General features: G+C 42.3%; 3 protein-coding genes across 3 annotated transcripts; 1 reads left to right on the forward strand and 2 right to left on the reverse strand.

The window, feature by feature from the left end:
- Positions 1-338: 338 nt before the first annotated feature.
- EAF02_006107 (uncharacterized protein) lies at positions 339-1,379 on the forward strand (the record flags this gene model as incomplete). The annotated part of the gene is made up of 2 exons (XM_038902155.1): positions 339-378; positions 427-1,379. The coding sequence occupies 2 exons, from the start codon at positions 339-341 to the stop codon at positions 1,377-1,379; spliced, it is 993 nt and encodes a 330-aa protein (XP_038758372.1).
- Positions 1,380-8,070: 6,691 nt separating this feature from the next.
- On the reverse strand, positions 8,071-8,388 carry EAF02_006108 (uncharacterized protein; the record flags this gene model as incomplete). The annotated part of the gene is made up of 1 exon (XM_038902156.1): positions 8,071-8,388. The coding sequence occupies one exon, from the start codon at positions 8,386-8,388 to the stop codon at positions 8,071-8,073; it is 318 nt and encodes a 105-aa protein (XP_038758373.1).
- A 3,433-nt stretch (positions 8,389-11,821) lies between these two features.
- On the reverse strand, positions 11,822-12,004 carry EAF02_006109 (uncharacterized protein; the record flags this gene model as incomplete). The annotated part of the gene is made up of 1 exon (XM_038902157.1): positions 11,822-12,004. One exon carries the CDS (start codon positions 12,002-12,004, stop codon positions 11,822-11,824), a length of 183 nt encoding a protein of 60 aa, XP_038758374.1.
- Between the last annotated feature and the right edge of the window lie 149 nt (positions 12,005-12,153).

Consider the following 12,153-nt stretch of genomic DNA (forward strand, 5'->3'; position numbering starts at 1 on the left):
AAAAAAATCTACATCTATGTCCTCTGCACACCATAAAATGTTAAATACAGTGTTAAAATTATTAGTGACAAGATGAAAGTGAATATCAACTGTAATAATTGCTAACAAAGTCCAAGCTGCCAAATACACGAATCTATTATTCTACCTATTTAAAGGTTGAAAATTATTTCTCGCTTTTCCTTCTTATCCTCCACAACTTCAACCACAGATCATACAACACAGATTGAGCCTTTAGATCGCCTCTACAGAATATCTAGGTCTACAACAAGAAGTCTTTTTTGGTGCAATATCAACTTTTTTAAACTTTTATCGTCAAGCTACAAAGTCTGTTGTACAAAATGGCGCGTACTGCCGCCGGACGGGAGGTAATCACTTCTGGTATGTGGATCCCCTCAAGCACGAGTAAAAATACTAACAACAAACTAGCCATGAAACTCCAAATCTATGAGCTTGAATACGTCATCGCTCGTCTGATCGCCACGAGAGACCTCGACATTACCACCATCCAACAAAAAGCCGAAACCATGCAAGCAGAAATCGAAGCACGACAAGAGGAGAGAGAAACCACCATGAGAGGAATTGTCACGGCACTGCGGATTCTTCCAGGACATATCTTTCGACAGCTGTTTGTAATTGTTCTTCAAAGTCATCCGGTGAACCGGCAATTGCTTGTGGAGAGATGGGAGGAACATTTCGATGATTTAGATACGGGGTTTGAGGGGGATCCGTTTTTCGGTGATTCGCTTGCTTTGTTTGCCTATATGAATGCGAAATCTTCGTTAACTCTCCGATTGATCGTTTCTTTTATGGCGGGTAATGATGGTTCGCTTCGTGAATATATGGGGAGGGCGCTGTTGATCAGGAAAGAGGATGGAAGTCTTGAGCCCAGAGTTTTTGACCCGTTTGAGAGAGAACGGTCTCCTGAGATTGAGTTGGCGCCAAGAATATCAAGAATAGATAGGATACTTCTGACGGAACCTTCTGGTGAGCAGGTTGTGGATAACGAACAGTCTATGCGAGATACTTCGAGTGATTGGGATATTGAGGAGAAGATATTCTTTCGAGACGATTCTGAAGACTCTTATATCAGTGATACGACGCTTTTGCAAAGAAATGCTACCCCGGATTTCAACGAGGATTCGGAGCTCGGTGATGCGGCTTTTTTGAGGAATACTTTTCCGGACTTCTCTGAGGATTCGAAGCTCAATGATGGGACTTCTCCGAGAGATACTTCAAGCGATGGGGATACCGAGGAGACAATGTCTGTGCGAGACTATTTCGATGACTCGGATGTCAGTGATACAACAGCTTTGCAAGAAGAAACTTTCTCAGACTTTGTTGACGATTCGGAGCTCAGTGATGAGTCTTCTTTGAGTTGAGGAATACTCCTTTGTGTGATCCTTTTGAAGCGATGGATATCAGTGGCTGGACGGATGGGCAGGAGCTATCTTTCGAGCTTATTAGGACTCGGAGCTCAGTGAGGTTTAGAGCATATTTGTGGGAGCATTTTGATGATCATCATGGGAGCAGATATCTGAGCTCAAGATAGAGAACACTAGCATTAGCAGCATAGAGAGGCTAACATTAATTGCAGATTTCACATCATGATTCTCGTACATTGTGTATTTCTGATTATCACGTCAAAATTTTATGTGTAAAGGTGTTTGCAAGAGTAAAGTGAACATCGAGAGGAAACATTACTTGAACGCGGCTCGTTCCGTTAGATAGAAGACTTCAAGTTGCAACTGAATTCCACCGAAAGACTTATTGATACATAGAAATTCCTATCCCACCTAGATAGAATTTATATTAGAGTGTGTACGAGAGGCTTCTCCGACTTTACGAAAGAAAATGACGCTATGAGAAACATGGCGAGCAGGTTGAGAGCAAATCAATAGCAAGACACCTAATTTTGCATTAAATATCTGCCTCATAGACCTTTGAGGTATTGAAATATCCTCTTCAAATTGTAAGCCTAGCTTTTCCAGTGGTAGCGCAGAAGTTAGGTTGTAAGTTGTCTCCCATTAAGCAGATTGAACCTTTTTTGATACTTATCAAAACTGCAAAAGAACTCCTATTATGATCCATTGACCATTCTTCCACAGCTATTGAAGCAACCCACCTCATTCACCTCGATCCCTAATCATTCACTCTCCACCTTATTCCCCAAAATACATACTCGTCCCATCTGCTGTCGTCCTATCTCACCATCTCTATCCACTTTCGCGCCCCACTTTCAGTTCACCTCCATCCACAAAAACGAAAATAACCTCTTCCTCCTGATAAAAATAATAACTCTCTATAGTTCAAAAGTAAAATAGCAAAATCTCAGCTTAAAGGTCTAAAGGCCTCCAGCTGTTCTCCCAATGTGTTCCACTATCAACGTGGACCATTGTAACCATTACATCATTCCAATATTAAGCAATATTCAATACCACTCCGCCAAAGGTGATGTTTTGGATGTGAGAGGGAGCGATTTTAGATTCATATCTTACAGACTGACGGTTAGCTGGTAGGTGGGGGAAAGGTAGCTGGAATGAAATAACTCTAGTGTGAGCACGAGATGGACGATTTGCTGTTTTCAAAATTACAGAGTCAACTTTGCAGGGATGGGAAAGTGATTTGGGCGCATTAAGGAGAAAAATCCGGTGAAACTGGTCATTCTCACATATATCAGATTTCTCTATATGTATGATTTAACTATCGATCCGCTAGTGAAGGGTGAAAACAGAACAAAGAAACTATGACTACGATGCACCGAGAGGCACTAATCCACGATAATATCTTCACGGATCGAAAAAATACACGGGGATAAATAGGATAAGAAATCAGTGTGATTGGTATGTTCCTAGATTTAAACAAACTTAGGCAAATGGAAAAAGTATATTTAGGGATTGATTCCTCTTACTTTCGATTCCCTGGAAAGTTGGAAAGAGAATCCTCTCTTTACTTGTTGTGAATAACTTCAGTTCTACCAATTTGGGGTTGTTTTTATTGCGATGACTTTAGCTTGGTCTAAGACTTCATTCGATACAGTGCTAACCTTGGAATTCATTGATTATTAAACCACCTATAGCCCCATTTCACACCACCCAGCCGGACTCCGAAATATACTCTATTTTCATGATCACCGCTGTCGATAAAGAAACCCTGTCTGTTCACCTGAATTCTCAATCACCTCATCTCACCACAATCTCCCCCATCACACCAACCTTTCACCTCCCTCAAGCCCATCAATCCGAACTTTGATTTTCTCACTCAAAGAGATCTCCCTTACGGCCGCATCTACGTAATCCCTTCTAATTCTTATCTCCAATCTCGTCTCCAACAAAGAACTATCTCCTTCCCCTGATTCCGAACTTCCAGATCCATCGCACACGCACGCATCACGCTGTATGTCCGACTCCGAATTTCCCGTCTGACGTCCTCGCCTGATATAAACGTGAAAAACGTACAAAGAATTCGCAGGGGCTTGCTGCTTTACCACCTTGAAAACAATGCCCAGGAACGTTCGGGAATAAGAGAACAAAGAAATTTTAAATACTTGCTGCTTTACCAGGAAGTTCAAAACGACCAAGTTGAGTTAATTGATGACGGAAGAACGGATAGAGTGGTGAAAGAGCTGCGGTTAGCTGGTCGCGGAATTAGGTGATGGAGTCCGAGGTACCGAGGGAAGAAAGGAACTAATGAGGTAGAAAGAAATGACCACCTAGACGTGCAGGATAGAGACGAGGAAGGAACAAAGAAATAAGCGAGGAACAAAGGGTGTGGAGTACAATTTGATCTTTCGGGAAAGATTCCGAGCTCGTGAACAGATTTGCTTGAGATTAGAACAATGGAATGGTGTATGCGTGAAGGGAGATGAGAACAGATAAAGGCCGGGGTAGCCGATCTTGGTTTGTTCAAGCGATATTGTGAATGGGATAAGTACGGAAATTGAAGATAGACCGAAACTTAGGTTATGAAGAAATGGAACGAATGAGTTGGATGAAATTACAGCTAAAAATTGACTATTAAACTAATAATATGCATTGTAAATGACGCAATACAAGAAATTAGATCATTTCGCGGGAAGCAATAAGAATGAGAGAACATTTAATAGAAGACAGATAATAAACAAGATAGCCACCATATTTGTTAATAGATAGAAAGAACTTGTACGATGGAGAAAGGGATGGAAGAAATGATTCTAAACTTGGATGCATTCCGAAACCTGTGGAAACCGATAGAAAACAGTAGTGATAAAATTTTATGATCAGAATCTGAAAGCTTTGTAAATATCGCAGTAGAAGAGGAGGATGAGAAGAGTGATTTCCATAACCATGATGACTACCTGCAATGTGTCATCAGAGGGAAAGTGAGAAGGAAGTAACTTACACTTTGAAACGACTTACTTGGTACTATATTGAGCCCCAAGTAAGAAATACCCACAAATACGGACCATTATGGGTAAAAGCTCTAGTGATAGCAGCATCTATCATTCACGCCCTATCATGTCGTAATTTACATAACACCATCATAAGACCTGACCGCAAACGTCCAAATGTTGCACGTCTCAAAAGGCCTGCGACCTCTTCAAGAGATTAAAGCCCCATTCAATAAGCAGCAGTCAAAGACTACAATTATTCAGTCTGAGACTTATCGAAAAGTGGGATATATAATGTCAAGTGATGTAAAAATGGCAGTGGCTGCATAGTCGGCCGGTAGGTCTCGATAACGGTTGGAAGGCTTATACTAATTGCACGGACTTCCGTGCAAAAAGTCTGTAGCTCTAAGCTTGTAAACTTATGAGGTATCTACTAAAGTTCACCTTAAAAGGGAAAAATCAAATTGTATCTCTATGAAACAAATTTAGTAAGAGCGATAATGTGGTTTGGTGCTTTGAACGAAATACGAGAGGTTTGAAGAGATCAATTAGACGCACATGGTTTTCATAGCGATCAACTTTATCCAGAAATCATATTTCTAAATGAATCAGCAGATACAGAAAGACTGATTCTTTTCCATAGACTCAATGTTGCACATCTGAAAAGGCCAGCGACCTTCTAATCCCTAGTTCATGGCTCCCTACCAAGGATCCATCAACATCACTGCCCATCATTGCCCAAATTAAAGACACATGAGATGTAAAAGATTTGATTTTAAAAATGGAACTGGTCGCATTTAAGGCTTCAGCTTTAATCCCACTTACGGTCTCCGAACGGGCCGTGTAATCAAACAATTAAAAACTACGGGTTCACGATGAACCGAAAATTCGCAGATCCCATTCGCGGCGCTTACATCGCGCTCACATCCGAGCTCGTCACACTTTTTGTGCCTACCAAGCGCGATGGCAGGTGTTGCTTCATTAAAAGTCGGGTTTAAATTGGTAGTGATTGAAGAAATTAAATATTTTTAGATTCTTGTGATGTAGGATTTAATACCCAGTTGAGTGGGTGGGAGTTGCCGCCACAGCCACCAAAAAAGGTTATTTCAACGGCCTTCTTGGCAACTGTAATTCAAACATATTGATTTTATTGAGGAGCAGAGTAATTGTACGAATAAACAAATGAGAGACGGTCGGTGACCTTTTAAGATATGTAACAATCCCATATGACACTTGGTCTAGCTTGGGTAGCTAAGGAAAGAGAAATTTTTGTTGCATGTCGTAGCGTGGTCATTGTCCGGCCAAAGGAAATATGGGTAATCTTACATTAGAGTATAATGCTAACGTAGCGAGTGGAGTGCAGTAGAGATGTGGCAGGCTAGTCAAGGTCGGTGGCCTTTTGAGATATGCAACTTTTCATTTTTCTATTAATCACTTGAGTCGTTGATGAAGCCATCAATACACCAAGTACCCGATATACACCATGATCTGATTTTTGATTTATGATTATTGACATGACACCGTTGCATTCGATGGATACAATCACTGAATATCAATTGAATAACATAAAACTAACCTTTCAAAACAAAACATTTCCAGGGTATATTTCTAAATGCAAGAAAAGATAAAGGGATGCACATCTTGATCGTGTCGCCGTAACTCAATACGCCACTGATACATCGAGAATGATTTATACTTCAGTATGATTAGCCAGCTACACGCATACCATTTTTGGCCTCTCTACACACACGTGGCTCGATACTTAGAAAGCGGCTGCTCCGAGTGTTGCACATTTCAAAAGGCCACGGACCTTTTCAATCCCAATTATCTATACTCCGAATAGTTTCTGCTTCAGTCATAATGACAGATCAGCCCGACCTCAATTGCGGCCCTAAGCAAAATTAATCTGGTACCCAAATGTTTCGGTCACCTGAACGGCCTCGATTTCCTTTTACTGGCTTTCAGCTTACCAGAACTAGCAGGTCAGAGAAGGCTTGTAGCGACTCGCTCAAACCATTTTTACTAAGTATACCTCTGCATCCACAATTACAGATGCCCGGAGGGGCGAGAAAGTGATCTTCGAAGTCTCAGCGACACTTCAATGAAATCATTTGCGTACTGCAATTTGACCAGATATTTGGCCACTCAACGAAAGAATTCATCATAGCCACCAATAATCAAGGCTACTTGGACGAGGCTTGTGGTAGTGGGTAGATGCTTTGAAACGTGTAACAATAAACTCTCGTCGAGTCCCCTCTACTGTTCCCACTGAGCCTTGATGTTTTTTTAAACACATACGCAGGTTTGAAGATAATCATAAATAAGATTCCATCCAGCTCTTGATCGCGAGGATATTTTTGGAGACACTAATTTTTTATGTTCTTTGACTATTGTGTGCCCGATTGCTCGCCATTCCTGATCAATCTAATGAACAAAATTAAAATGCGTCGAAAGACACCAAACTCGGGAGATCTCTAAAATCTACTCGGGTATGTTACAAAACTCAGTCTTCTCTTCAAGAAGATTGAATGCACTAGTTGACCTAATGTCATCAAGACCACACAGTGGATGAGTACCAGCCTTGCTGTATTACGAAGAATACGCATGGAAGACAAAATAGAAGATTAGAACAATTAAAAATGAAGGAAAACAACCAAAGACTTCAGTGTAAGCAAGTATTAGCAGTGTAAAGGGTGTAATGACTTCTGCGCAAGGTGCGAGATTGAAGTCAAGAACGAGCTCACGACATGCGTGTGAAGTGCACACCAAGCGTGAACTTGAATAGAAGTCTAACAAAGCCTCTAACGCGAGCAGATTAACAGGTGCTCCAAGCAAGGAAAGAATGCGTTACCACCCCGGATGACTCAACATCCACTATTCAATAGTGATTCTCACCGAAGTAATACATGAACTTAATATAAGCTTAAACAAACAGCTCAATGCTAGATCCCATCACTCTAATTGAAATTCCAATTGAGCTCATTATACATGTGATCGGAAGAACATTAAACTTGTTTTGTGAACGAGTGAAGAGTTTCTCCTTCAAGCTATCACGTGCATAGCATCCTGAAATTGATAATTTGTAATATCAAGGTACTCTGAGTTTAAGATCGCCTTTCACATCTCGTTGGTTTCGTTTTTCGGCCAAAACACGGAGAAAAAAGTGCTTGCGACATGAGCTTCGAGATATAACACAAACCCACTTCGAAACTTCTGATAACCGCCGTTCGCGAGTGATCTTCATACCATTGGAACAGAATTCTGAGATTTCATTATTGAGATGGATTAGGAATTTGGGAGAGACCTTTTGTTTCCACTTATAGACCCTATTACGTATCAGCCTTTGACGACAAACGGGAAACTGATGGCAAATAGGAGCTTGCAAATGAGAGTAGGAAAGGCCGCAGACGTTTTTAAGATGTGCAACGATCCGTCTTTTTCCAAGAGTATTAGGAAGATATCCGGCGTGGCATTCTGGAGACCTCTTAAACACTTGTCATCGCGACTCCACGAAGAACTTTGCCCATAACTGCATGGCCCCACTACCCAAATCAAAATGAAGATTTCATGCCCAATCCCCTGAGATTTGCAACCAAATGTCAAAAATCTAAAGATGGGCGAGGACGATTTGCTTTTAGCTTTCAATATGCGTATGGTTTCGGCAACAACCGTAATTGAGACCTGATCACTTTAAGATGAAGTCCCTAAGTGGATCCCTCGGACGAGGACATTGATGCGAGGTCACCGGCCATTTGAGATGTGCAACAAGTTATATCCTCTTCTTTTAGGTTTGCTTCCTTTTCCGCGGAAGTATCATTTATATTGTCTCGGTGATTTAGTGCTCCAGTAGTAGCCCATTTTTTGAAAGTCAATGAGTAAGAAATTTGCAACTTCGTAGCTCGTAAGCGGAGCTCATTCAAGTGGAAATGTCTTCCCCTTTCTTCCAGGTCGCCGATGAGAGATGCAACAAAAACAGATTTTATTGAAAAGCGGTGGATAGTAATTTCCCCTGATTCTGACATGCGGTACTGCTTCGGTCTTGAACACACTCGCCTTTGTACCGGAGGGTCATACTTTCGAACGATGAAGCAAAGACCATCACGAACCTGGTATAGCTGGTGGAATAATCCAATCGCCGACTAAGAGACGCAACAAAATTTGCCATTTACTCAACTTCTGGACGTCCCTTTTCTATGACCAGAAGTATCATGACTCGTGGGGTTGACGGTGATGGTTGTGTGGAGTCGTAGATTGAACTTTGATTCTACCAAGTGGATACCCGGTGACCTTTATCATAGGCTATGTGATATTAATCTGAGGATGCGGGGGGATTTTCAGGTCGCCGACCTTTTCAGATCTGCAACAAAAGTCTGTCTTGACGGTCTGGCGGTATCATTCAGCTCACATCTCCTTAGCACCTGATCTCGGTACATCTGACTCAATCCCGTAAATTTCCCACAGAGATTACCCTTGTCGCCGACATCAATCCTGTGCAAGGAACAACCAGGTCGCCGACCTTTTCAGACGTGCAACAAATCCCATTCTTACCTTCAAGCAATCAACGTTTAACTTCTTCAAGATGAAAGATCCGTGAAGATGTTTCGGTCAATCGTAAATTTCGGCTGATCACCGAGATCGGTCTTGTACCTTTTGCGGACGTTTCTCCGGAGCGAAGGAGTGGTCGCCGACATGGCCAACACAAATTTGGGTACTATTGGATGAGATTTTTCGATGCCAAGTCTTTGTTTCTGTTTGCGTCTCGCCTTAAGGAATCAGCGTGGCTCTTCGGCGTTCTACGGGTAACACAGTAGGGAGTAAACGCTCTTCTGCAGCCTCCCGAAAGCGACAGGTATCCACTTTTCTTCGCCTGTGAAACCTTTTTTGAACTTATCAGCCACTTATCAGCCACTACACTCAAGCCACACTTGCACTCGCCCGGTGTTCTTCCCACCTGGGCAACTCCAGCTACCTCAGATCGCTCTGATACTTTTAAAGCTGCCCTCCTTTTTTCCATGAGCGGGCGCTCTCAATATTGCCACATCATCACGACCCAAATCACGACCATAACCCATAGCATCCCAATAATACCCAATGGTTAAATTGATGCGACCTTCAAAGCGGCCTTTTTTTTCTATAGCGTGATATCCTTGCCAAGTGGAGCTACAGGTGTCATGTCTTACATTTTTTCCCCCGAAGATGAGGTCGGCGGCCTTTGAGGATATGCAACATTCCCTTTCGATGGATATTGCTTAGGATGAGTAAGCTGGTATCCAACGAAGCGGTAGAGCGAGATTGTGCTCGGGAAGTAAGAGGGAATGATAGTAAGTCGATTAAGGGAGCTTTCCTGCGACCTTTGGAAATACCATGCTCACCGTCTTCTACCTTTGGACCTTCATTTACATTCGCTCCCATATCCTCATATTTTCCAATTGTGCTCGCTCATCAAATACCTTGTCAGTGCAAGGCGAGGGTCAAGGCCATCTGAGATGTGCAACAATATCCGGTTTTTCTTCTCCTCATCTGTTTTAATAGGTGCAACGGTTCTCAATAGTCTGATGAGGCCTCTAGTTCAAGATGGTTGCATTTGAGGCCCAGTGGAGAAATTCTTCTGGTACTCCAGGTTGATGCCCAATGGCAATCAGTACCTAGCGTAGTAACCATTCAAGATGATTCTTACTTGCATAATCTCTTCTGGTTCGCTCCATCCGAGAATATGGCTTGACCGAGGGCGACCCAAATGAGATGTGCAACAAATTCGACGTTTGCATCTCACAGACTTAGATATCGTATCATTTCCACAGATTATCCAGAGCTTGAGTGTTGGTGTATTGCTAGCGAGCGTTTCCATTAATCCGGTCCCGTTCTATCTATATATTTTAGAAGTCAGCAATCCGTGGCTTCTTGATTGAATATGCATGATCTTTCACCCTGAGACTATGAGCAGATAGGGAGGTGCCAAGTATAAGCACCTTACATATTATTTGCTTTTTAGACTAGCAAGCCACATCAGATAGAAGAGAAGGCACGCAACTCCTAGTGCAAGGCTATGTCAGAGAGATTTGAACATACATTACTGAGTCTTCGTTGTCGATAGAACGAAAGGCAATCTGGGTTTGAAACAAGTGAGTTATGTGCCACTAGCAGCCTTCCCGCTTATTGAATCAGGATCCTTATTTCACAAAATATATTGAAAAATCATGAAGTCAAATGCTTAACTCTATTCTGGCGTTATAACAAGCATCAACGCTCTAGTTTATAATAATTCACAACACCTCTATAACCCGAAGCCTCTACATATCCGTTGCTTGAATTAGCGAGAAAGGATAGCAAACCTAAACTAGCCCCTCTCTACTCCTGCCTCCCCGAAAGGCAACGGTGTCTTTCCTGCCAATCTGAACTCCAAGAGATTCCATGGTACATATATATCTTTCTAAGGTTTTTTATATTCCCCTTCTATTGTCCATTTGGATGCAGCAGTTTTTTCCGCCGCTGTTTGGCGGCACCACCGGTCGATGTTCCTTGGGTCCCAACACCATACTGGCTTACCCTCACGTGCACATTGGTTTTTTTTCATCAGCTATATCTTTCAAATGAGATTTCCACGTCCATCCAGAGTCCTCTGGCACGCAGATGAGCTTCACCATCGCGCCATTGTTCCAAGTTAGACCACCACCCGTTCTTGGCACGTCGGGCTCATTTTCTGAAATCCTTTCCACGGTACTCTTCATTGCCTCCATTGCTGGTTATTGTATGCTTAGTTTTCTTCTCTTCAGTCTTGCCACTCCTGCCCTGAGGAGCTTGCTGGTGGATCTTTCATTTTCATTACTCTTTGACGCCTCATCAGAAACATGACTGTCTCTATGCATTTTTATTATTACAAAGGTCGACAACGTTAATGTGAAGAAGATACTCCCCAGTGGAAGTAAATAGAGTTGTGATAGTTTGGAATGCTAAAATTTCAAACATTTGATTATTGTTGTATTGATGATCGTTTGTGAGAACGAGAAAAAGTATTATACCTAGAGTTACAGTGCGCTTTTATAGAGCCCCTGGAGTTTTGTGTCCTGTGTATTGGCAACAGAGCAGATATTTCGAGGCTGTTACATACACATCTGTATGTTCTACACGTTTGTGAGTATTACGACCGGGCTTCTAGTGTTAGCGAATCTAGCATATATATATATATTACAATCTGCGAAATGGGGCGACTTGCAATAAAACTCTTTCGGTACCTTAAACCATTGAGAAGGCTTCGGATTATGGTATGGCAATCAGTAGAGATCTAGTAGGTCGATCCATGGCTGAGTGTAGGGACCCTGGTGATGAAGCGGGTGAAGGAAGCATGCCATTTGATCATGCAGGCTGTTGGCTTTGTCAAGTAAAGCTATCACTTACTGTCTGATAGACACCTCGCCGCAACTCATCAAACAGCGAAGCCCCTAATTCCTTACATATTCAAAGGCGGCCAATGTGCTGTAATATTTGCGCAGCTTCCGTAGGATCAGACTCCAAACCAGAAAGGCCAGCTCTAAAGGCCCAAAGTTGTTGATAGGCGGGACTAATGATGACTGTGCTCGATGGCTCAAGTACACAGTTATCCACCGCAGTGATTTCCGATAAGATACTAGCAAGCCTCATGGTTTTGTGGCAAGTCATCGGCGTTAGTTGTCCTCCGATTATTCCTGACCTTTGTTCCGACTGAATTTGTCTTCGGAAACGGTGATACAAAGAACTACTCGAGGTTTACGGGTGTCGAGACATCCGTAATTTCTGCAGCATTGTCATTG

This window comes from Botrytis sinoallii (genome assembly GCF_014898435.1).
Source record: "Botrytis sinoallii strain Bc 23 chromosome Unknown BSIN_009, whole genome shotgun sequence".
NCBI classification, from domain to species: domain Eukaryota; kingdom Fungi; phylum Ascomycota; class Leotiomycetes; order Helotiales; family Sclerotiniaceae; genus Botrytis; species Botrytis sinoallii.